At 47.4% G+C, this 26,650-nt stretch overlaps 1 protein-coding gene across 5 annotated transcripts in view; it reads right to left on the bottom strand.

Moving 5' to 3' along the window:
- Trio (trio Rho guanine nucleotide exchange factor) overlaps positions 1–26,650 on the bottom strand; it is a 282,243-nt gene that overhangs the window by 45,572 nt on the left and 210,021 nt on the right. For all 5 annotated transcript variants that reach the window (XM_050144824.1, XM_050144821.1, XM_050144819.1 and 2 more), the window contains exon 34: positions 26,387–26,630. In XM_050144824.1, the coding sequence (XP_050000781.1) occupies positions 26,387–26,630 (244 nt within the window). The remainder of the gene's footprint in view (positions 1–26,386; positions 26,631–26,650) is intronic.

Below are 26,650 nucleotides of genomic sequence, written 5' to 3'. Positions count from 1 at the left end.
CCTGAAGGCTGTGCTTCTATAGCTGGAGGCCAGCTGGGCAGGCTTTAACACTGTACCAGACTTATCCAGAGCTGATGCAGAAGCGCTTTTGTGCAGAAAGTCAGACCAGGGAGCTGGCAGTGAGCACACTGGGCCAGAAGTGCAGACTATTTGAGAAGCAAAGAAAAAGCAGACTGCTAGCTCGACTGACTGAACTGGCTAGAACAATCCACAGCATCTCTATGTTCTTTAGGCGGGACTTAAAGTCTGTTTCTAGAATCAAGCTATCATTCTTTTTCTTATTTACAGAGAGAGAGAGAGAGAGAGAGAGAGAGAGAGAGAGAGAGAGAGAGAGAGACCACAGTGCCCTAGAGACTCTCTCAAGACAACACAAAAAGTCAGCCAGTCTGTAAGTTATTCCTCCAGATGCTCGTCCAGGGACCGTGTCTTGTCTAACACGAGGATTACAATGGTCTGACGGTCCACATTACTGGAGATAATGATGGGCAACACACCTGGGGAATCAGCTGAGGGACTAAGGAAGAGACACCGACCGCTTAGTGACACAGGACAGTACTGGTGGCTAAGACCAGGTGTGTTTTCATGGCCATTTTCCAAGTTAGAATCTGCCTTCTACTTTTGAGTATTGGAAACCTTTTCTTCCCTGGCTTCTCCTTCCAATACAGTTTCCTTGCGCTGACACAGGCTCAGGTCCCTTCTGTCCTTGGTCCCACTGAGCTCTAATTTGTACCCTGGCACTGAGGATCCATCGGTGTGGTAGCAATGACTGGACAGTGTGTGCCAGAATCCCATGCCTTTCCCACACACCACTAGGCTGTGACCGTCACGTTGATGCCATGACAACAGAGGAAGTAAGTTTTGCAAAGGCAGAAGCCAGGGAGAAGCACTGAGCCTGGAGAAGGGGATGGATGAAAATGTGGTCTAAGAACACAAAGTTCACTTTACACACATTTTAGAGTGTGGTGCCGAGAGGGTCCTTGGTGCAAGAAATGTGAACTTTGTGTCTGCGTTAAATAAGAAGTGAGCACAGAAGACACAAGGGAAAAAAGATAAATTTCCTTGCCTTTAAAAAAAATAAATAAAAATCCAGATAGCACGGGAGGCCCCAGCACGGCACTACCACGGATCGCGTTGTAATGAGGAACACATGTCTCCCAGCCTGAGAAAATGCACATAAACGGCCAACAGATGCAGCTCCTCGGCAGTACCCTCCCACACACTCACTGGGGAGCGCTAACAGCAGGGCCCCCCTCCCCAGCTCTCACGACCCATGAATCCCGAAACACACAATAGTCACGGGCATCAACCCCAAAGAAGCTGCTCTGAGAGCCAGAGCCATGCATAGGCACTCGAGCATGTATGCACACGGGCATGGGAACACGTAAGCTGGGGAGCACGTCTGCACCTGGCTTGTGCTCTAGTCTCAGTGTTACCAGTTCGTGCAGTGTGTGGTCCCCTTAATACCCAACCCAAGCAGGGTGACCCCTGGAGAACTCTCAGTAGGACTGGTCCTCAGTTTTTTTCCTGACGTACTTGAATATTATATGAACATCAGGAAACACGACTCTTAGATTTATCCAGTAAGAGGGAGGCTGGATGCCAGCATTTCTAGTCTGGAAGCAATTTCATTTCAAAGGTCCTTTTAAACGTCATCACTAAAGTCTCAGATACAAAGACACAAAGAACAAATGGCACAACCTGTTAGCTGGCTAGTCAGACAGACAGGATCTCACTCATTGCTGAAATGGACATTTACGAATACATCGGAGCTGAGCCAATGCAGTCATCATGAAGGACAGGCTGAACTGGCCTCGATGTCAGAAACGGGGTCAAGGGATGGAGGGGCAGGACTCTCCAAGCATGAGGATCTGCAGCAGGCGAATGGCTGTCTGCTTCCAGGCATAGGGAGTCTCACAAACCAGGGCTCTGAAGAGGACAACCTTGGGGACAGCAGGACAAGATGACCATTGAGGAACAACTAGCTCCTCCCCGGCACTTTCTAGACTCCGTGTGTACCCTCCCCTTAGGAGAGGCGGAAAGCAGAGGTGATACCTTCCCTCATATAGGTCTCTCAAGAGGCAGTGGCCCAGGAGAGCCAGTCATCCTTGAGTCTACTGCTCGCCGATAAACATGTAGATGCTGCGTAACAACCAAACTTGTGAAAATAAGCCGTGAAAAAGAGCCATATTATAAAGATGGCTTCCCCTTCTTCTGTTGATCCACCTTGAGGTCAGAACTCACTTCTAAATGCAATCCTTCTCTACTCTGGACAAACACTGACTTGGAGGAATTTTCTAGTTCTTGTTTTTGGCATCTAGAATGATCAGGCTGTCTTCAGTGCTTTTTATGTGTGTCAGAGCCCATTTACTTTGGTGAGAGATGAACAGCAGAATTTCTCTGCAGACAAACATCTAAATTGTCTGAGGAGAAAAAGTCCCAGAGGAACTATTTTGCCAATGATGAATGGTAGGTTATGTCTTAAGATTCAAGGTCAAAAGCAGATTGTTGCAAGATAGCAGTGATGCATGCAAACACACACACACACACACACTTTCTTACAAACAAAAACAATGGCAACAAAAAACCAAGACTAGACAGACATGTATGAATCCCACAAACTACAGCTTTCTGTCACCCCCAATCCAGCACCATCTTTCCTTTGTGATGAGAGTAATCACTGGTGTGTGGAGGGGGCTGGGTAGGGCCGGGAGGATGCGCAGTGTCTTTGCAGTAGCCTTCCTGGATGATCTCTAGCCAGCGCACAGACTGGTGATGTCCACACTGAGGTGTGGGACACTGTTCCCGGGAACAATGGGTAGAAAGGGACCTAGGTAGCTCTGGGAGGCAAGAATGACTTCCCACTGAGGCTCCAGGTGCTGGAGGAGACCCCCAACCTTCACAACCAGGCACCACCACCGAGGCAGAGTGGCACCCTGCAGACCGAGGATGCAACCTGGTCTTTTCCCTTTCAAAGCTGGAGCCCTTCTGAATGCTCTGTGGTGTGTCTGGCTTTTCTGTGAGGTTGAGATCTTCTGTGGTACCCAAAAGTCAAACTGTGCCATTTAAAGAAGAATTACCAAAAACAAACAAGAAAAGCAAAGACCAGCCTGCTCAGTATTTAGCTCACTGTTCAAAGGGCTAAGAAGGTTCTCTATTTCATGAAGAAACAGTGCCTTGATTCTTAATTTCTGTTTGTGAAGTCATTTCCAGGGCACTGCAGTGTTTATTGTTGCCTGAACAGACACACAACTCATCATTTACAGGAACACAGTTAATTTGGGGGCGAGCAGCAGTCACATGGCGCCCACACACCATCCTGCCTTCAGAGCCCCTAATGTTAGGAATCGTGAATACTTAGCTCATGGTTACAATGGTCTCTGAAGCTCAACACAAAGTAATGGTATGGAAATATCTAATCTTACCTACAGAAGGCTTACATCTGGGGCAATTTCCACAAGAACATTTATACCTTTGGTTGCTGTCTTTTTTCTCACATGTTAAAAACAATGAAGTCACTTGGCTTGCCTTGTTAAAGGGTAAGTCTACAATTTGGGTGGAACATAGATGCTTTTAAAAGCTAAAACCTGTCTTCATGAGAAGCAGGGGACACACAAAGACCTTCCAACACAACACAGTTTAAAAGAACATTCTAGAGTTAAACTGTGTAGGTGAAATGGTGATAAGGCTATGCTTACGCTTAGTCCATACATAAATTTGTTATTGTTCTTTTAAATCAAAACCAGATTCAGAATGTCAGCAGAGAAGTGTTTTACTGCCTCAAAAATGTCTGAATTGCATTAGCATACACATAACTGAGCCAGCTATGAACCGTGCAAACTTATAAATGTTGTCATAGAGCCCATACCAATATGGTCATTTTTATACAGCAGTAAGGGGCAGTGGGGAGGCCCTGGAATGTTCTGCAGTGAGCCTGCCAAGTATTATCACTCTCCACATCCTCCATGGGGTGGGTGGTTAACTACGGCTTCAGTCTCAAGGGATGGAATATTAGTTCAGAAGAGTTATAGCTGTGTAGAGGGAGGAAGCAGAGCACTCTCTCCCAAACCACAAAGCAAATATCCAGAACATAGTCTGGAGTTCTTGGTTTAGTTCAAAAACAAAGAAACAAAAGAGTCCTAACCCATTAAAAATTCCTTCCAAACTGCATTTTAGTAACACTAACAAAAGCAAAACGGCGCTGCCACTGAAGCTCACAGCACGCGGACGAACATGAATACAGCTGATGCCCACGGACTCCGGGAGGAAAGGCTTTGCTGCAGACATGATGCACAGAGCACTGTTCACCCCACAGCACACTCAAGGTCACACTGGCCGCCCCTAACTTTACATCACCTTGCTTTCTACCTCCCTCAGGTTCAAGTGACTCCTTTAGTCATCAGTTAGGGACGTTTAGAGTATGGATCCCTTTTGGGGGGTGATCACATCTAAAACAGCAACAGCACAAACCAAAGAATGAAAAGAAGGCTGAGGTGCTTATCTTCGGAGGGAGCTGAAAATTCTGTCTGTCCCCTGCTTCTTGGGCCTCAGGAATAGGCAGGCAGTTTTCTAAGGATCGCCTCTTGTCAACTGAATCCTGTAAGAGCTCTTCCCTCTGTGCCATTCAGGCTACTTACTGGTAACTGGTGCTAAGGAAGGAGGGGAGAGGGGCCTGGAGTTTTTCCAGGAAGAAACAAAGCAGGCTCGGAGACAAAGGGAATGAAAAGAACTACCGCCTCGCTAGGAGCACCAATTAAAGCAGGATCCTGTCCTTGCTTTAATCAGTGCCCCTGTGATAAACTGGCACTGCCACCTCCAGGGAGCGAGCAACCACAGGAAGCAATCAGTCTCTGCGTGGGGCTGGGGTGGAACACGACTGGGCCAGGCACTGTGCTTTCTTTTGAGCTGGAGAGAGACAAAGGGAAAAACATTCAGTCTTCAGGTCCTATGTGATCCTAGCAGAGCACACTCCCTCTTACCGTGATAAAGCCTGAGATTCAGCTTCAGAGCCCCAGGCTCTATGAGCTTAGAGACAGAAAGGAGAAAGGGAGCTGTCTCAGAACTCATATGTTTTGTGCATCCCAGGCCTGAGCACTCACTCTTCCTTTTCCAGATAACAGTTGCGAGTTCATTTTTACCACAAAGTTAAGAGTTACCTATAAGATGTCACGCAGAAGCATTCTCAGCTGTGCTTCTGAGAAAAAAGGATGGTCAAATATTAAAAGTCAATGAGAGACATTGATTTACACCCAGAAAGACGAGGGGACACACAGCAGACATTCTCAATGGCTGCCTCTGAGTTTTCTAGTTGCTGCAGTCAAGGATCCTGATCTGGTCCCTCAGATTTGCACGGTCTTAGGAAAGAACCGCAAAAAATGAACCAGAGCATCTGGTCTGTGGCTGCCCAGTCCCCACCCCCATTCCTGCAGGCGGGAAGAGGAAATCGAGGCTCCCTGGACAAATTCCAAGGCTCATTACTCCAAGCTCTTTGTGTTTATGGACTTGCTTGCTCACCCCAGAGGCCAACTCAGAGCACCTGGAGGAAATTCTTCAGAATGAAAAGCCATAAATCCGTGTTCTCCCTGAAGCCTAGTGGCTCCAATGTTTTAGAAAGATACACCAGCAAAGACAGAGATTGCAGCTCACCAGCAAGATGCCTGCTCACCTAGCAAAGTCAATTCCAGACCAGAAGTCATTTTTGCCCAACAGCTGGACTTCGGCATGGCTATGGCTCCTTACATGGAAGGGAGGACCATTGTGGATTACTATTATCTACTTATATCTCAAAATTCCACATTCACTATAAGCTCAGTTGTAACATGAGACAAAACCTCATAATGTTTTCTCCTGGATAAGGTATCTATCCAGCATGTAAAACTTTTTCTATAAAAGTGAGAGGACAAATTTTATAAATGTACTTTGCTTTAAAACATATAATAAACAAATTTTAACGAGGGTTCCAAAGAACACAGTATGGTGGAGGTGGGTGTATGGGGAAGGGGCACGATGATGTGACCGCAGACCAGCACGCTAACAAAGACTTGGCCAAGGTCACGTGGGTCGAGCGAGTAGGGATAAAACACTTGTTCTGGTTTCTGCAGTATTGTTCTAGTCCCCGGTGCCCCTGTGCAATACATACCATACCGCAAACTTCAAATGAGTTAGTGGTGCTTGTTTGCTTAAGGTTTTTCGAGACAGGATTTCTCTGTACAGCCCTGGTTATTTGAGAACTTGTGCTGTAGACCAGGCTGGCTTTGAACTCAGAGATCCACCTTCGTCTGCCTCCCAAGTGCTTGGATTAAAGGCATGCACCACCACCACCCAGCGAGCTACTGGTATTCAAGTGGGTTTGGGGGTCGGAGATAGAGTTTAGATTCCTCCATGGTTCATGAGCTACAGCTAGTCCTCACAGCAAAACAGTCCTCCGAGGAGGCTATTGTTTTTGTTTATTCGCACTGGAGTGAATATTCTATGTGCTCCTACCCTTCAGGAAAGGTTCTGAAAGACTTCAAATTGAATTTCAAATTCCAAAACACACAGCACTTCGTATGTGAATCTGTTTACTCTTCTGGGGGAGTCTCCCAGCGTCTAATGCAGGAATTATGCAGAGTGCAGGTCTGGATCCTAAACTGGTGTAGCTACTTCAAAACGAGCTACTCAGCAGCATCCCCGTCTTATTTATAACCTGGGAGCACACACTGGAGTTTCCTAAAAGACAATTTACAGGTCTTTTATTTCAGACAGAGGCTAGCGAAGGAACATAAGTGGGGACTAAATCACACCCCTAGCCAAGAAGCTAGTCACAACTGATAGCCACAGGGACGGTCAGTTGTCTTCAATGGAGTGATATTGGGCATATCAATCACACACACATGGATTTTTATTATGTTTTGTTTTTGAGAGAAAGAAACAAACATGAAATTGGGCAGATAGTGAGGTCTGGGAGAAGCCAGGGGAGTAGGAGGAACATGACTAGAATAGACTGTATATGAAAATCTGAAAGAAAACAATGAATAGTTTTAAAAGTTATGTAGCCCAGGCTAGCATGGAACTCAAGACTCCCTGGACTTAGCCTCTGGAATACTGGGATTTTCGGTGTGTGCCAGCACCATATTGACGGTCCTGAACTTTACCTTCTCCTTTTCTTATTTCCTAACAATTGCCTAAATTCTCCTAGCTAAGGCGATGTAAGGTTCCACACTGCCACACAGCCAGTGAACTAGCTTCCGTGTAGCAGGTGCCCAGAGCTCGAGGCCAGACCCTCCACAGGTGTACAGAATGGTTGGCCACTCTGGGTATCTTCACGAGCATAAAATATCTGCTTTGGAATTTCTTTCCTGGCCACGAATCAGAATCCTTTATTTCTGTTCAAGTATGATGGATACATAATCAATGTAGAAATAGGATCAGTGAATATGAAACTATTACTCCAATGCAATGTTGGGGAAGGTGCCTCCATTAGTATAAATTGCTGGAAATGATGAACAGCCAGCTACCTTCCTCTGAGAGGAGTGGAAGGGACAAACTGGACTTTCATTTCCCCTTTTCCATCCTTTATTGTGAAATAGTATTTTCTCCTCTTCTTAAATCTAGGTCAACTTTTAAAAAAAAATCTGTGGTGCTAACTTTAAGGACCTCTCTTAAGACTTTAATAATTTAGAAATTATAAGAACAAAATAAGTATAGGAAAGACAAGAGCATAATCATCCTCCATTATGAGAAAAGGTCTAATAATATCCTTTACTAAGAAGAGGATTAACTATTTCTAGAACTCAAAGGCCCCTCCACAGAAAAAAAGATGCTATGTCTCACGATCCAGTACATGCCTGGAGCACGCAGTGCCGCCCAGGGACTCTCGATCAGTACTCTCGCTTTTCAGTCAAAGACGAAAAAGTTCGTGGAGATGAGGTCATTTGCACACGAGCCAGAGCTCCCGAGTGGTCCAGACTTTGCATCAGACTTTTACATTACCAATTGTTTTTTCTGCACCAGTTATTTTTAATCAAATGAGCTCATCCCTCATCCACCTTCATCTTCCCACCACAGGAATCCTACTACCCAGTATCCCTCATGGGTAGACCCAGGTCACAGACCTTTACATAGTGAGGGAATCACCTCTCAAGAAAACCACTCCAGGACAGCGTAATTAACACAAATATGATAAAATCCACCAGCACCTGCCAGTGACTTAGAATACTGCTAGCTCTGTGGATGAAAACCATGATGAAACAGTATAGAAAACCATGTTTACAGAAGCAAGCTGAACAATCCCAGGGTTGATACTTATATCCTTAAGGGTTCATAAATCAAACTCAACTCTGTTGTTTAGACCTCCCAAGGACACCCAGAAGGAAGTGGTACCAATTCCCCTCAAGTGCTGAACGCCTATTTTCAGTGCCCCCTTTACCCATGATATGCCTCCTTCACTGGGGACCCTTCATCCCAACTGATCCAGTCAAGTTTATAGTGAATGAGAGAGCCCACAGGCTCAGCAGCTCCCTCTGGCTCTACATCCTGCTGCCGACTCTTTGTGTGTGTGTGTGTGGGGGGGGGGGGGGGGAGACAGTGGCTAGAAGCAAGTAAGGCAGATATTCCAAGAGAACCAGGACAGGACTGCGATTATAGCAGAAACCACCCCTAGGAATTAGCTTCTGAGAAGTCATCTTCTTAGTTGCATGGTACTGCCAGATGCCAGAGGTGATGGGCAGAAAGCTGGCCAAGCCTGGAGAGTTGAAGGGGAATGATCTAGGCACTGGGCAGATCTAGCTCTCCTCTTGGATTTCTGTATTCTTTATCCTCTTCAAACTGGAGCTTCTCTTGAGAGAGACCTTTGTAGGGATCACATTTTATTTATTTCCTCTGTGGACAAAGCCAGACCCTGGAACACACACTCCCCTAATACAGACAGTGGAGGCTGCAGAGTCCATTTCTCCCACCTGACTTTATCTTACATGCTGCAGTTCTTAAGAGAAGCAGAGAATCTAAACACCAGTGCTACGACACTGTTTTCAACGCATCTGAGAACTCCCTGAATACATTAAAGCTGAAGCAGACACAAACCCAGCTAAAGCCACAAGAAGGCAAACTGGAGCATAGATCCCTTCTGCCTGTTTATATGCAACTTCAGAGAAAAATGATGGCCACTGCAGTGCTCAGCCTAGAAATGCCACACAGCACCTGATGCCTGAGCACAGCACTGGCCTTGGTCTCTGGTCTCCCGCAAGCCATTCCCACCCAGCCCTTTTACAAGGCAGTAGGCATGTAACACGATTCTGTATCAGCACATGAAATATTTCTGTTGCAGAACAGACATCGGCTGGGGAAGCAGCCGGCAGGAAGGAAACAGGCAGAGAAAGAAGTGCAGAACGAATACCCAGAAAAGCCATATACCTAGGTCGAGGATCCAGTACTTGCAGGTGCCTGGCTGTCTGCCGCTGCAGTAGGCTGAGCCGACAGAAGAAAGCGAGTCCAGCGTGTCGACTGGCTTAACTCCGTTTGGCATGGTGAGTGGAGATCTAAAGGTCCAGGACCCCCGTCCCTACCTCTCCTCGCACGGTAGCCAGAGCACTCACTGAGCAGCGATGACAGAGGCTGAACAGCTCGGACAGCAGCAGCTCATGGCCTGGACTGAGCAGAGCTCTCCTCTGTTCCCCTGCAGGCTCTGAGCACTGCCTAGCAGTTGGGGCTCACATGTGGGAATAGCCAGACACAGACTACATTCTACCACAATGACTCTAATTGGAGCTCAAGGAAATTCTCAAGGCACCCTGGGAACCAGATGTCTCTCTTCTCCGGCACTAACCAGCGCTGGATTTCCTTACTTGGTGAAATGTAAAGTGACAGATGTCCTCCCAGCCCTGGGCTTTCTGGACAGCTTCGCTGGCTTGGGCTTTGTGTACATCTGGAGGGAGGTCCTCTCGGAGACCTCTAACAAACAGGGCCTCCTGATGAGACTTGATAAAGAGAGATGTAATGCCGTCTGAGAGCCAACTGATTACATCACTGGGCAGAGCTGCACTTTCCATGTATTGAGAACAGCTCCATTCCTCCTTCCAGGAAGGGAAAAATAAATACCCTTATATGTGATGCGTAAAGGCATGTTTATTAAAGCACATCTCGGGCTCTCATTCCTGTCCTCTGAGGAAACTGGGAATTTTCCCTAGCCGATACAGCTGCCATTGCCAGTTCCTGTGGGTCGTCATCTCTGTCTCTCACACATGACGGTTCAAAGGGGATTATCCCCTTTGAATCATGCTGGACCCTTGCTCCTCATGGCAAGCAGGTGCCCTCCATCCTATGAGGGCCACTCTTATTTTGGAAACACCTAGAATATTCTCTATGTCCATGCCTGGTGTGCAGGACCTTTTTTATTAGTGTTGCTTTGTCTTCCTAAGACTTTTCTGCATTTGTTGCAAAATAAACTTAAAACTCTTAAAGAAAACATGGGTACAGCACAGACTTCTGTAAAACATTACACGACACATCCACGGTCTGCAAAGGTGGTTTCAGCGGCCAATGACTGAACACAAGCTGCTGCAACACGGGGCCCTTTGTTCGTTTTTCTCATTTTAATTTAATGGCGAGGATTTGGCATTTACAGATGCACATCGAGCCTCATATTCCTACAGAGCAAAAGCACGGCGTGGGGTTTGTTCTCCCTGTAATGGTGGATCCTGTGTGTGATGGATCCAGATGGGATGCTGAACTGCAAACCCAAGGGAGAGGTGTGACCCACACAGAACACTTTTTATACAAGCAAAGGAAACTTTATTACCAACTTAATAACCCTGTTTGTTGGCAAAATAAGCACTAAAAATTGCAATCTACAGTTATCAAGTTAATTGACATTCTAAAGTTTCACTTATCGACTTTATTACACGCTTTACCTTTTCCCGGTCTAAAAATACCGACCGCCAAAGACAGGCTATTAATTAAAAGCTAGAGCCGGTTGTCAGGGCAATGAATTACCTCATGTGAAATCTAAGTTCTCTGTGAAGGAAGAAGGGGTTGAGGCTTAAAAGTGAGCACAGTGATGTTGGCTGCAGATGCATGGGAAATTCCCCAGAGACCAATCTCTCCAAATTCTCTACCTCACATATGCCAGGAAGTTGAAGCACTGCAGGAAAAAGGGGTACTGGGAGCAGGGAGCATTCTCCTCCCATTTGCCTGCACATCATGGAAGCTTGAGGCTGGAGTGTTCCGTGTGGAAGTTCCCTTTCACTCAGCCAAGCGAGCATGAGGTGGACCTGGCAGAGGATTCACTGACCCTGAATCCACCATATGGGCAAGTGGGGCCCGCAGGAATGTGGAGGTCAGTGAACAGAAGGCATGGGAAACTAAGCGAGGGTGAAGTTCTAGTGGTCAAACAGGTAGAAACAGCACTCGAACTCTTAGTTCTCCCTGCTCCAGTCAGGGTCATGGAGCGAAGACCACAACTCTGTTATGAGAATTGGAATATACGGACTGAAGGGCATTAGTGGGGAGGGAGAGACGGATGGAAAGGAGAGGGAGAGAGAACGTGGAGGCAGATGTGGGTGACATACGCGACCAGAATTCAGTTTCAGAGGTGGCAATGTGGGGGTGCACAGAAAGTAAACTGGAAGACACGAGGCCCTGGGCAGCAGTTAGGGTGTCGAGTCCATTCTCACGTGTGACTGTGTGTCTTCAGAGCACACCTGCAGTGACACACTTCCTAGGCACAAAGCAAGGACAGTGGCTTGGATTTGGAGCTGGGATGTGGAATCACTTTAGAACTGATAGGAGTGGGGTCTGCAAAGAAAGAAGACTGAGCTGCTTTGCAGAAGTAAGTGAGGTGGAGGAGACAAACATTTCAGGCTCCGGGCAGAGAAACGGGTATGTTATCTAGAAATAAAAAGGGAAGGGTTTAAAGGAAGAAAAATGTTTAGAGGTATTTTTCATGGTTTTGACATTTTAATTTTATAGCCAGACATATAATTTAGTATGTCACAAAAAGAATGGAAGATCAGTCTAAGAGAGTTATAAAGACATAATGTTTGTTCATGAGTACCAAACACAGGGAGGCTGGGAAGATACAAAGGGTCTCTGACTAAGAACATTATGTAAGTTGAGATTTGAGGACTGAATTTATGATGGTATGAAAGCACACCTGGTAATGCTTGTGCCTTCCTCTACAGCTCAGCATTTGGTGAATTACATAAGACATCAAACAGCCACCATGCATGCTACATGACTGGGCTTCCTGCAGACTAACGAAAGCGCTCTGAGCGGGTGTAAGGCAGGCTGGGGTAAATGAGATGCTCAGTAGGCTAGGTATATTAAATGTACTTTCTAACTTTCCATATTTCCAACTCGCAATGAGTTTACTGGGACATGATATCCATACATTTACTGGTTAGTGGGTCATAAGTGATATAATTTGAGAAGCATATTAAAGAAAAAACTGAGTTTCAACTCTTGGAATCATGGTTATATTTCACATATACCCTGAACAAATATTATTCTCTACAAGGACTGAGAAAATTAGAGGCTAAACTGTGTCCCTCCAAATTTACACAGTAAAGTCTTAACTTCCAGTGTCCTTGAATAGGACTGTGGCTTTAGACAGAGTTCAAAAAGGCAATAAAGATGGAATCCTATGCATCGCACATGCCCACCTTCCTGCACTTGGGAGGCTGAAACAGAAAGACTGTCATAAAAACAAGACCAGCGTGGTCTACATAGTGAGTTTCAGGATAGCCTGGGCTGCTACTATAGGGTAAGACCCTGGCTTAATAAACAAACAAACAAACAAACAGGAGTGGCTGGGTGAGCGCGAAGCCAATGGAACTGGGCTTTCCTATAGGAAGGGGATTAGAACAGGGAGACAGTCAAGTACGCATGCTTACTAACAGTAGCCACAGAGACAGGGAAAAGCCTATGAAAATACTGTCAATACCTCCATCCCAAAGTCCTAGCCTCTAGAAATACATTTTCGGTGAGAGAATCCACTTCCATAGTTTATATACATCATCTGGAATGTGGTAGTTGTCAGGTAGTCCTAGCAAACGGACAGGGAACTGAGGTGTGTGCACCCACGCGCACTTGCTCTGCAAACACATCCTGCTGCACACTGCAAACCCAGACCAGCAAAACGGGAAGGAGGCCAGCTTCCCAGAGCAAAGAGTACTAGCCATTCTAAAGAGTCTGGTGAGGTGCAGGCTGAGTACTCTAGCTACGGAAATACTCCACCAGGAGGAGACAACACAAGTGTGACTACAGTTGAACAGAAGTGGACACTGGTACCCAGGTATTTTATACAAACACATAGAGAAAGGAGAGGGAAAGAAACTACCAAGGGAGAAAATTAACCTTCCCTTCACCTCTACTGGGAGGACCTTAGCTAAATGGCCCCATCTTGTACCTGGCGACAGCTCCCGGGAGGGGCTCCTAATGACCAATGTTAGAACTCTGTTGGGAAGCAGGAGGTCCTTGACTGAGTGTGAGATCCCAGAAAACGGCACAATACAAAACTGGATGAATAAATGAGTATGATAAAGGGACAGCTCAGCATACCAGAAAACCCCATTTCATAAATTTAGAAGGAATGGGAAAAACAGATACTACTCTGGCTAGCTTTAACATTAATAATGGCTGGAGGCAGAACTCCTGATGGCCGAAAAAAAAAAAAATCCCAACCCAGCAGAAAAGCAGGACAAGAAAGAACATTTGCATAGTTTATAAAAATATATCATTACGTGGCATTGACTAATTACCATCAGAGAGCCAGGAACCAGGGTGGGGGGCTAGAGCTGGGATGAAGACCAGCGCACAAGGGACAGCAGGCCTCTCCTGTGGTCCCCACACAACTGCTTCAGGGCTGTCCCTGCCAACACGACACAGACACATTAGCTCTGGAAAACACCAAGTAAATTCAAAGTGGGGGCGCATCCTATGACAAAAGGAGCCCATAAGCCTCAGTTCCACTTCTGAGGTAGGCTGTGTGTTCTGTCTGGTGCTGTGCACTGTTATGAGTGATTTGCTAGGATTTGAGTGCAAAGACATCCCCAAAACAGAAACTCTATTTTGGCAGCTTTTCTGAAAGTCCCGCAATGGGTCAAGTAAACGTTAATAGCCCTCCCCCCGCCCCCGGCTATTTTCAGGGGGCCTCAAAACCCTATCAGGATCGCATGGTCCAGGGGCCGAGGGTGCTGGGTCTCTGAAACGACACACTTCATTTCCTTGTGCCATCTCCATGGCCCTGCCCCCTCCCCATGGTTCCGCTCTGCACAATATGCCCACAGTGCCGGCCCCAAGCACAGCTGGGGCTCGCAATGCTGTCCCTCAGGTTCCACGCACAAAGATGCCCCTGTCCTGAGGAGCCTGCTCCGGTTTCTTTACCCCAAGATAATACCTCCTGTCCTGGTGGGGGTGCCGGAATGACAGAACCCCAGCCTCTTAGGGCCCATTCACGTGTGCGTTCCCACTGCTTCTGCTCCGCGTCAGTCCACAAAAGCACCTTTATGGGGCCTTCAAACCCTGCGACGCAGAGCCAAACCCGGACAGGCTCCCTTTCATTGCTTTATTTACTATCTTCTCAGGAACGATCTGAGTTTTCTTTTCTTCATGTTAGGTCATTTTTCTGATGCCTCAGCATGGTGTGTCATTTGCAGAACTGCAAGATGACAGACTCTTAAAAAGGGGGAGGAGGGGTACTATTTACTCCTGTCCCCCTCCAAACGCAGGGCAATGTAGCTAGCCCTGAACAGCCAATGGGTGCTGATGATACCTCCAATTCTGTGACATTTCAGAATTCAAAGTGTATGCCACACATTGACAGGGGCAGGACCCGAAATGGAATCCCTTAGCTCCGTCAAGGAAGGGAGACCACGTGGTCAGGTCTCAGGCCAGGCCAGGCCATCCAACGCCTGCATGAGGACTGAAGACCCCCAAGGAAAGCAATCTTTGCACACTCGTGAGTGACGAGGGCAGGACAGGGAGAGAGGCACAGAGAGAAGAGAAACATTAGCTGGGAGGGGCTTCTTTAGGTCGTGTCTGGCTTTTAGAATGGCCATGTCACATTCAAATAACAGACCATTGTGGGAGGCTGTGGAAGGGCTCCGGCTTTTAGCACTGCCAAGTCTTGGGGGGCGGGGGGGGGGAGTCAGCAGTCCTGGGTAGAGTGGACCTTACATACCAGCTTTGGGCAACTGATTACTTCTGAAGGCTTCAGCTACCTCTTTCATTAAAGCTTCAAAAGAGATGCCCATTTTATGTCGCGCACCAAACTTGTTTGTGGTAGTTAATTTCTCTGTGCTTCCATCCCGTCCCTCCCTCCCCTCCCCTCCAGAGAGATTATTCTTGAGACGGAATATAAAAAAAGCCATGCAATGCCTGCCACTTTAAATCCCCAGTTTGTCCTCTGTTTTTACTGTTAATTTTCTAAGGCTCCAGCAGCCCACCTACCATAGGCTGAAATGTGTCTCCAAATTCTTATGCGCAAGTTATAAACACTGTATGTCGGAATGAGACAGTGTCCAAGATGATCAAAACAAGGCCTGTATGTCGGAAGGCCCACCTCTAGTCTGACAGCATTCTAACCTGAACGTTTAGACGCGGACACGGCAGGGTGTGCACAGGCAGTGAGGGGCCGCTTGTCAGCTGAGGCCTGAAGCAAAGGGGGAGTCAGTTTAGAATCTGGCCTCCTCCAGAGCTAGCTTTCTAGGGAAGAGACTCCCCGTCAGAGCTGCTGGCCCGGGACCCTGTGCTGGCAGTGTGGTGGATCAACACGCTCGTCGCCTGACACACGGTCTGCTCCTTCTGGAGCACATCTGACGGAGACTCAGGCATCTACCTAGTCTCAGAAAAACTTCTCACACAGTTTCAGTGACCCCCACACACTTTCTAGGCAGAAGAAAAGAACATTTTAAGGCTTAGCTGTTTTCTTTCAGATATTGAACATTTCAGAAATAAAACACAAAGTATAAATTCAGTCTATTTCTACAGTACCATTTGCCACATATAGATACGCCTCTTTTCTTCCTTTTAACATAACCCCCTAGTGCTTTTTCGGCAAATATAAATTTTGTGTCTATCCCCCAGCCCTGACTCCTCTGTAGCTTGACTCCAGGTTGCTATACTACAGAGACTTGCTCCTGTATTATATCTTTTTCACGAGTGTGTTATGCTCCAAGTACACACGGAGCCAAGTTTACCAAAGACTGTGGTGTCCATGCAAGCATGGCTAACCCAGCATGTGGATCACTGGATCCACGGGAACACATATTTATAGGACGCTAGAAACAGAACTGATGGGCCAAATGGAAAAGCAAAATTTTGGAGAGAAACAAAATATGTGAGCAAGTAATAAGTCAATCAGGCAAGTGACAATTTCAGTAAATCATGCCATACAGTGACATTTGCTTACATACAATGTCTACTTCCACAAATCCATAAAATTTGAATTAAATTTTCTTAATTGTATTTTACCCACCTGGTGGGGGGAATAATTCCTTAAAATCATTCATACAGATTGAATCACGAGTCTGTCGTTATGTTTGTCTATCAGGTGGGCTTTTGGTAGATTTTTCCTGTTGACCAGGCATTGGTATGGAAATATATTAATTTAATGTTAATTCATTTATATTAATCTCTCCAAAATGCTTCCACCTTTATTACAGATTTAATGAGAGAAGTGTAAATTAGGAGTCTCCCATACAGAATAAAGGCCGGTAGTTTACAGTGCAGACATCATGCCTGTTCTCAAAGCATGGAGAAAATCAGCTTCTTGGCTCTCCTCCTCTAAACTCTACAAAGTTATGACTCCTCCTAAGAGATGAAGCTTATGACTCAAACCACTTTTCACACACAAGGAACTTGTGAGACGGTTCTTCTGTGGCCCCAGCCGTCTCTTGTCTCCATCAGAGTCTCTCAGCTTTCCGTGGGATTCACTTTTTCATACCTAACACTTCACTATGAATTTTGAGATGACAGTGCTATCCTCCCCCTTGTCTGCCATACACAACTTCTGTTTCTACTGAGGGATTTTGGAGGGAACATAAGAGGTCTGGTGGGCTGGGTTCAAAGCACAGACCTTTGCCCTCTGCTCCTCCTGGATTCTGCATGGACTCCAGAGGACCTGCGTAGGAGGCTTCTGGGGTCTTTCCTGAGCATAAACATCACACTGTGGGCTGACTGGTCATGTCCTGTGCTGAGTGGCCAGTGTGGGCTGCTCAACAGATTCTGGAACACTCCAGGAAGCACGATCATTCCACACTGTTGACTACCCAAGGTCATGATTTTCCCAAAACTTCCAAATGAAGCATGGGACAATGCCAGAGGGTGTTTATTATTTGAAGGGCTTTCCCAACAGGCTCGCTTCTCCCACCTACAGTGTTGAGTCTGCTCTAACGTGTGAGCCAGCTCTGACAGCCTTTATTCTGAGTTGCCTGGAAGTAGACCTGTGCTCGCTTGCTCCTGTCTTTTTCCATGAATGCAGAACTTTGAATTTACTAGGAACAAACACTATGGTTTTGTTCTCAGATGTACTTTTTTTTTTTAAATAGTTCAGAAATAATTGGATGGTTTCAGCTGTACCATTCCTTCTCTGTGTGCATCAGCTTAGAAGTGTGCATCTCCAGCTAAAGCTATCGCAATTCTGGTTATATGGGGGTTCCTCTAGGACAACAGCCAGAGAACCCCTCCTTGAGCACAGGGACACACAGTCTCTGTGCTAGGCCCACACCCACAGTCTGAGTATCAAGTATCTGTCTATCAAGTACCCTCAGAGCTGGGACCAGGTCAGCTGCACCAGGAATCAAGGGAAGCACAAGGAAACAGATGAAGGGTTCACTCCTGCTGTACCGATGGAACCTGAAGAAAAAGTATCCTGAAGGTAGAAAGTTCTTCTCAAACACACATCCTCTGATTTGACAGCTTCTAAGTGCCAGGATGCACACATTTAAGGAAGAACTCCCTCATCTGACAAGTTAATGACGCTCTGATGTCTACGCAATGTCAGAAAGGAGGGATTTTTAAAGTGTGTCTTCCAGAAATTGAGAGGTGGGAGTAGGTCCCCAAGGCCCGGCACCTGCCACAGCCCTGTTGGTCTGTCACATTCCCTGACACACCTGCCCACCAGTTGGCACCATGGATTTTTTTTTTTTTAAATCAAGATAGGGTGTAGTTAGATAGACCAAGCTGGCTTTGAACTCACACTCCTGTCTCCTGAGTGCTGGGATTGCAGGTGAGCCGTACTGCGCCCTGTGCCCCGCAGGCCATGGCCAGTTACAGCAGCTGTGGGAGGACGGTTCCTCACTGTTTGTGCCTTGCCAATATCTATAATTCTGCGATGACCTAATATGGATACTGCCAATGCTGCTAATGTACTGTTCCTGTTCCGAGAAGAACTTAAATGTACAGTTGGAACGGGAAAATGTTCCCCATATGGAGCCCTCTGCAGAATAATAGCCACTTGGGTGGCTCTGTAATTATACACTCCGCGGAAAGCACTCCTTAATCACAGGTCTGCACTGAGCGCTCAGCCTTGGATACACTGCTCAGGGACAATGTCTTTAATTCTTGGTGCGACTCCATGTTCTTCAGTCTTTCTTCCCACAGGGATTTGCATTAGCAGCTGTTCAAACAGAATAGAACGGTTCTTTCCAAGTGAATTAAAAAGTTGCACACAGATCCCCCATTATATGTATTTTTAAGAATACGTGGGCAGGTCCGGGTTTGAAATGCGTATGCATTAGTGAACCTGGGGTGTTCTCTGCTGGCGGTGACCATGCGGTATGACGCAAATGCATAAACACAGGGAATCACTTGTTCATGTCCCTAAAAACTGATACCCTGAACTTTCTGGAACCATTTTAGGTCATTTAAAAATCACGAGCTATTTCAGTCTCATCTGAAAAAGGAAGCTTACAGGTCACCTTTGAGCGAGCGAATGGGAGGGACTCATGGAGGTGCCTGTGGGGAATGCCCGAGGGCCAGGATGGAGAAGTCTGGAGCTGAGTCTGCGCCCTAAGGCATCCTTAGGTCAGAGCAGGCTCCAGAAAGGAATCTGAGCTCGGTGTCCAAGGTGCAGCCTGGACGGGCCACGTGCTACTGAGGTCCTTGGTGCTGGACATGCACATCTAGAATCTAATATCGCGGGGGAGTGGGCTGGGGGAAACGCAGAGGGCAAGGCCTGAGTGGGGGGGGGGGCGGGTGTTCCTCGCCATCTGTGCTGTGACCACAGGGCTGAGGCTGTCCTGAGGACTACGAATATGGTTTAGATGGGGTTCACAACTCTTGGCTCCTGCTTTTTCTCCAAGGGAAAATCCCTTTGGCACGCCCTCTGTTCCAGGTTCAGCTGGGAGTGCATATAGCCTGGGTGTGGCTTCCAAGTGAAGGCACACCTGGTGACCTCATGAAGTTCCCATCCCCCATCTGTTGACCTCAGGGAAGGTCTTGCCCTTTGGGCTCATCTCTGCAACATGGGGTTGGGTGTAGGGCATGGGAGTGAAGGGGAAACCTGGCCTCATCCTAAATCCACAAGTCCTTAGGCACAGCCATGACCTCACCTGTACAGACATCAGGGAGGCTGTGGTCAGGGCTGATTTCGGGAGAGCAGCTCTGGAGGGAGGAATGGCCCTCAGACACACTATAATTTGCACCTTAGTGGAAACACGCCCTCATCCATATTGGCATAGTGGTTACACATGTGATCATGATGTTATGGAGCTTACAGGCCCGGCATCAAGCCTCGACCAGCTACCTCAAGAAATTACATGTCACTGCAGGAGTAGCCCTTGGCATAATGGCATATGGATCTTTGAGCTGTGAGTGATGGCCCTAGTAAATAAATCTATAAAAGATAAAATGTTAAAGTTAAAAAAGAAAGAACAGAGCTCGACAAGTGGAATCACAAAGAAAATTACTTGTCTGTCACCATCCTGCTGAGTGTGTACCCCAGATGGCGAGTCTCAGGAGCAGGGTGTCTCAGGGTCTCTTTGCTTATATAAGGCCCCTTTCAGCACTGGATGCACAGCGAGCTTTTCTGCTCTCTGTCACTCCACTGTGTATCTGTAGTTCTGCTGCTATGATGTTTATAAGCGTAGCTCGACACCCACAGCTGTCACTCACTAAAATCTGTTTAAAGATCTCCCAGTGAGTTCCTCTATTAGTGGCACCATCAGAGCTTTCAGACTGGAGTTGTTCTCTCCAGGTTGCCCCAAGGTGGTGAAAACTCTTGTGGATTAGATCAAATCTATTTCGCTGAACCACCCTCCCCCATAATCACTGGGTGAATGGTTTCCTCCTTTAGGCTTTTCTGAAAGATTTTTTGTTAGGCGAGATGAGACAGGCAGTGTTTGGGTTGAGCAAACAGGTGAAGGCTCTCGTTTGTTACCTGACACACCGCACCAAGGGGACAGGGTCTGTGGGTGAACACATTTAGTTTGAAACATGTTAGGAGACCAGAAAAAAAAACAAGATTTTATTCTATGGTCAAGAGAAAGCTACTGAAGGTTCAACAAGAGCTGGACCATGGGTTTGTGTATAAGGTGCAAGAAGCAAGGCTGGGGTACCTGGGGCTCAGATGGAGAAAAAGAGAATGAATTTGAAATATATTGTTGGCACAAAACCAAAAAGATAGGGATGACATCCTCAGAAAGTTAAAGGTGGGATTAACAAATCTCTTTATTCATACCTGCAGCTGCAACAAAGTATCTTAAAATGGGGGTACTTATTAAAGACAGCACAAGTCCATCATCAAGGTGCTGGCAGACGCAGTGAGGGTCTGTTGCTCAGAGATGATGCCTGTGTTCTCATTTGGTGGAAGGGCAGAAGGGCTCCCTAGGGTTGCCTCACAAAGACACTCGCTCTGCTCACAAGAGCCCTGCCCTGGTCCCCACCTGTTTGGACCAATCCAATGGTGACTAGATTTCAACACATGCCTGGGGAAAGACACTGCTCAGCAGCAGGTGGGCCAGCAACACTGCTTCTTGTTGTGCACCCACAATCCTCACAGCGGGGACTCAAGCAGGTACCTAGGTGTCCTTGTGGATGGCAAGTGCCCATCAAAGTGATGCACACACGCAGAGCAGATCAGCTCTAAGTAAGGACTTTCAGGAACATGATGGAAGAGGAGAAACCCTCAAGACATTATACGAAATAAAGTAAGCCAGTCCCCAGAAGATAGAAGTAACAGCAGGTTGCCAGGATCTCAAAGGAAAATGGTTGGGGGTGTGGGAAGGGTACAGTGAATCAGGTTTGTAAGATGAACGGGGATCATGGATGGATGTTGGCAAGAGCACAGGCCTGTGAAGGCACGTTATGCACAGAACTGTAAACTCAAAAATGACTCCAGGTAAGGTCAGTGTTACATGCACTTACAGCAGATCATGCAGCCGTGATGGAGACAGCTGTAGCCATGTGGCCGTGTTACTAGTTAGCAAATGGAGCGGGACTGGGAGAGGGAGGGCACTTGGGTAGTTTTGAAAAGGATGGCGGTACAGCGAACAACAAAGAAGCGAGATCATCCATGGAAACAGGAGGACAAGAAAGACTTAAAGAGGAGAGAATGTAGTCCTGGTCGAGCCCAGAGGAAAAACTATTTCAGGCACATTCAGATAAAAGACGTTTTTACTCTCAATCTGGATTCATGAAAAGGCTGCTGATACTGATGACAGACACACATTTAGGTGAGGATCCTGGGCCAATGTGGACCTACATGCCCACGTCTCCACAGCTTCTGTGGTTGAGCCAAAAGCCACAGACAGATGCTTTTGATATGATTTGCTGTGGTAATGGGTAGATACTGAGTTACAGCTGCTAGCTGAGAGCCTCAGTCACGAGACAAGGGCTTTTGTTTCTCTTGTTTGTGTTCCTTACTTTCCTTACCCAAAGAAGAAAAAAAAATGCTGTAATTATAAACACTTTAAGAGATGTGACTGATTTTTCTAAGGAGGTGTTTTGTTTTGTCCTAGACACATCAAAACACAACAGAAAGTCCACCTGTCATCTTGGACTTTGTCATTGTTGGCATAGGAGAAGATTTAAGATTTGAATTAGCACTATTCAGAAAACCTTTCTAAGAAACAAACTGATGATGGCGGAGCTGCCAAGAATGGTAAGGCCGAGCGTATGGACACAAAATCAGCAGAGAGGTGGTCAGAAGCCAGGGCTTCTGGCAGGAGGAGGCATCTTGTGCACTCCCCAAAGCTAGAACCACAGGGCCACTCAGTCCTAAGAAGACTTTACCCAAAGCCCTACTTTTGGTGAAACACTTGTGTGGGGGCTGAGAGGGGCCTTCCAAGTTCAGCCTATCCTACCACATCATGTTGTGTGGCAGGAGCTATGGGGGGAAGTATGGCATGAGGTTCGTGCTGGGACCGGGGCTGTCTAGGCATTCTTCCCGAGGCAGTGAGCTGGCGAGCGCCATGGAAGGACTTGACAAGAGTATTCAACACAGGTTTATATTTTATCAGGATACATCAGGAAAAGTAGCACTCGTAACAGACTTACACTCTGTCCTGCAGATATGCAGCCTGTATGAAGTCAGTGACAACGCCTTGTCAAACTAAATAGCATAGGCAACGCCATGTTTTCCTGAACCCCTTCAGTTTGTCGAACCTCACTCTGGGGTACTGCAGCCACTGAGTGGCCCTCCCACAGTGGTGGAATGCATTAGAACCTTCTTGGTTATGAAAAAATACTTGGTAGTCAGTAGGCTGAGTCAGGAGAACTGTCTGCCTGGGTTACAGAGTAAAGCTGAGTGGCTTGAGAGACCAAGGGATGGGGAGACAGAGAAAGAAAGGACCTGTTCCTGTCTCTAAATAAAGAGGAAAACATGGACTGGGGTGTAGCCAGCAGCTCTCACCAGGATTCAATCCTAATGCCACATAAAATAAACGAATAAGCAACCAAGTATGAGAACAGTCCAGGTGCAGCTACCACAAGGCAAAGGGGACATTCTGAAATGGTCTCACAGGAAATACAGACATATCTGATATTTCTACTTACTCCTGTGGGCAGGTAAATAGAAGCCTCACAAGTTGAGACACTGGGAAGGAACGGTTACTCGGCAGCGATGGCCTGACACCTACTTCTGGCCAGGCGAACCGTTCCCAAGGGAGTAAGACCACTGGTGGTTCTCAGTGTGAGATACCTTGTGCATGCTGGAAGCAGAGGCAGGGCCCTCTGCACCGAGGCCAGCCCCAGCTTCTGAAGTCGCAGCAGCCGGCACAGACCACAGATGAGACTGGCCAAGTGTGATCTGCTGAAGCCACACTCTATTTTCCTCCCCACACTGTCTGCTGAGCTGGTGACTAACATGCTGAGGAGAAGGAAGAATGGCAGCCAGTCCCGGGGAATGTCAACACCCCAGGCAATCTGTCTGCAGAGGAGAGGAGAAACACAATTTTCCAAAATAATCTTCCCGCGCACACGGGAAAGCTCTCGCCATGGAGGAACATACACAGCTTGGGTCTAGTTTCAGACTCAAAAACATCCTGAAATGTAAACTGTGTGATTCAGTTTCTTTTTAAGTTGATTTCAAGCAAGCTGCATCTTTATCCTCCTGAAATCACACATCTTGAGATAGAAAACCTGGGTCTCATGAATCCCAGGCATTCTTCCTGTCCAGCACAGTTCCAGGGCCACCAAGCGTGCCCTGGCTCCAGTCACAGTGAGCGCGGAGACCTCCCTAGACGCTATGGGAGGCGCACGGGGAACCTTTAGGCAGCTTATTCTTTGCAAGCAACTGGACAGTTAGCCTCAATGGCCACAGATTTGCGCTCATAAAGTATATGGAGATTTAAGCTGTTTGGACACAGAGTTATGAAATAAAAAGCTGCCAAGATCAGGACTAGAAAGCAATGAGCTTCTTCCTTTTGTCTGGAAGGGCACAGTGCTAAGACTCACACCACTAAAAAGCTATCCTTAGGGATTAGCGAAAGAGCTAGAGATACGTAATGTCTTCGAGCTCAGGAGCTGTGTGTGCAGCCAGCTTACTTAGCTGACATTGCCCAAGGGGTCTGATCCCGCCAAAGATTGATGGGATCGAGTCTTGTGAGAGCCCTGGCTCCTGGCTCACCTCTCTCACTGCTGCATCCTCCAAGCCCAGAGTTCTCACAGTGAAACGAGGAACTCGGAGGAATAGCCCAGCACACACCAATACTTCACCACAGTGGCATGCGCCCGTCGCTCCACAGCAGGTAAGAGAATGGGCTATGGGCGGGTCAGAGGCCAATCAAGGCCTTGTGCTTCCCAAGATGGCAGAGGTCTCTGAAGAGTACGTCTCTTTTCTGGGTTACATTCTCACTTCCTACTCCTTTGTTGCCTGAACTTTCTGACAATGGTCTCCAGTCTGCTAGATGGAGGCTGGTTAAGGCTACACTTCCTGGGCTTGACTTCCACAAGATTCTGTCAGAGGCCTTTTGAACTTGAAGGCAAGTTTTCTTCCCTGATATACTGCTGCTCTGTTGCTGCCCAAGTCTTGGTACTGATGGAGCAGACAGATAGCCTTCATTTTCCTCGTGAGATAATTAAAGCAGATCAGGAAAAAAAGAAAGCTGAAGACCCGAGCCCTCACCACTCCCTCTGCTCACAGCAGTGAAGATGGGCGCTGGAGACCTGAGTGTGATGGGCGGGCACAGCTGTGAGGATGGGCGGGCACAGCTGTGAGGATGGGCGGGCACAGCTGTGAGGATGGGCGGGCACAGCTGTGAGGATGGGCGCTAGAGGCCTGCGAGGAAGGGATGATGTTTCAGAATCTCGATAGCAAAGAATGCATTCAGAGAGAAAAACAAAACGTTTACTTAAAAACAAGCAAAACCCAGAATTCCCTGTAAGTTTTGAGGACAAAGTCAAGCGTGCTAAGGAGGAAGGTGTTTTCTCTTCAGCAAAGTGGCAACTGTGCACACCGGGAAGTAAAGAGCACACGGCAGGAGAGGCACACGCCAACGCCGTCTAAGTACAAGAGCTCAATGTGGCATGTTCAAGTTCACCAGGGCTCCTCAGGGGGACAGAGAAACTTGATTTCTAATCCAAACTCAAATGGATCTGGTAGACTGAGGCAGCTGTGAGCTCAGAAGAGTTGTGTTTAGTGCTGGGACTTCACCCGGACTCCAGCTCCAGGTCACAGAAAGGCTTACGCTGCTCTAAACATGCGGAGTCCCTGGAGATGAAAAACGATACTTGGCTTTCCTTGGTCTCATTCATCCTGTTTCTCACTAGGGACCGTGAGTTCACAGGGGACCCTGCGGACCCAGAGCTTGGCTGTAATGAATGAGCTGGGCTCACTGGAGTTCCTGAGCAGCTTCACTCAGCTCAAAGGAATTAAGTCACGGCAGCTAGTGGATGGCACCCAAACTGTCAGGATGAGCATCAGGAGAGCATGGAGGGCAAGTGGAGAAAGCTGCTAGAATATTCTATAATTAGTGAAAAAGAAACTGAATGTGGCGGCGTGGAGCGATGTTCCTTCAGAAAGAAAACCAGCTATATTTTCCAAAGCCAGAAGAACTGTCCCATTTCCAGTACTGTCCAACAGTCTGACAGGGGAGAAGAACTACCCATCTTCCAGTACTGACCAACAGTCTGACATGAGCCGGGCTGCCCCCCTGCATCCTTAGATGAGCTGCCAAACTCTGCTTCCTCCAGAGAAAGAACTCTCCAGAAACAACTCACCAAGACGAACGAGTAAGCTAGCTCCACTCATCAGGGACACAGCATGAACTGTGTCTGTCAACCGAACTTTCTACCATCCATATTGGAGAATATGAAAAGAAATGTTGATTTAAACAACACAGTTTGTTTACAACCTCTATGGAATATGTCATTTCAACACGTAAGTCGTCTTTCCCATAAAACTCTAGCATGGTTTCCCAACTGCAGCACACTTCCATCGGGACAAGCCACCCTCACGTGCTCAGCGGCCTGCAGCCTCCGTGGTGGGCATTTGGGTAAAGACTTTCATGGTCTTCACAGGAATGTTGACGCCCACATAAGAGCAGTCAGCTCCATTCTTCCCAGGCATGCACTGCAGAGCTTGGGAGAGCCCCAGACTCTCCATTTACACAGCTATAAAACGGAATGGCTAAATAACTCTTAGCCCACATTTGGTCTCCAGGAATTGAATGACAGCACAGAAAGGCCATGTGAATACCTGATTCAAAGGAGGCTGGGTTCAGTCCCACCTCCCTTATCTGTTGCTTCCCCTGCCTACTTCAAGCAAACTGGAAGGAAATGGTGCCTGCTCTTTCTTCTCCACGTACGAGTGGTGCTGGCCCCTGAAGAGCTGCCCTTTGGAAGCTGACGTCCTGCCTTTCCCCACCTTAGCTTGGAATCCCATTGCCACTGCAGACAGTGATAAGGCAGCCCTATGTGCCCACCTGCTGGGCAGACACAGCTTCACTGCAGCCCCTCAGGCCTCCCTGCCACTTACCTTTGTGGTTGAAGATTCCCTCCATCTCCATGCTACTGCGGGAGTGGGCGATACACAGCGAGCCACAGGGCACGAGGCCTTCAGCTGCGGGGGACCTGTCAGTGGTGCGCACCAGACACCAGTCAGGCTTGTCATGAGGCCGCTCCAGAACCTCCACCGTCTGACCACGCCGAATGGTTAGCTCGTTGCTGTTGCAAGCCGTGAAGTCATGGATCACTACTGTCAGTTCACAGCCGCCAGAGAGCTGAGAGGGACAGAGAAAGA

The sequence above is a fragment of the Alexandromys fortis genome, unplaced genomic scaffold, assembly GCF_014885135.2.
Source record: "Alexandromys fortis isolate MF-2015 unplaced genomic scaffold, M_Fortis_MF-2015_v1.1 scaffold_52, whole genome shotgun sequence".
Lineage (NCBI taxonomy): Eukaryota > Metazoa > Chordata > Mammalia > Rodentia > Cricetidae > Alexandromys > Alexandromys fortis.
This window is presented reverse-complemented; position numbering and strand designations above follow the sequence as displayed.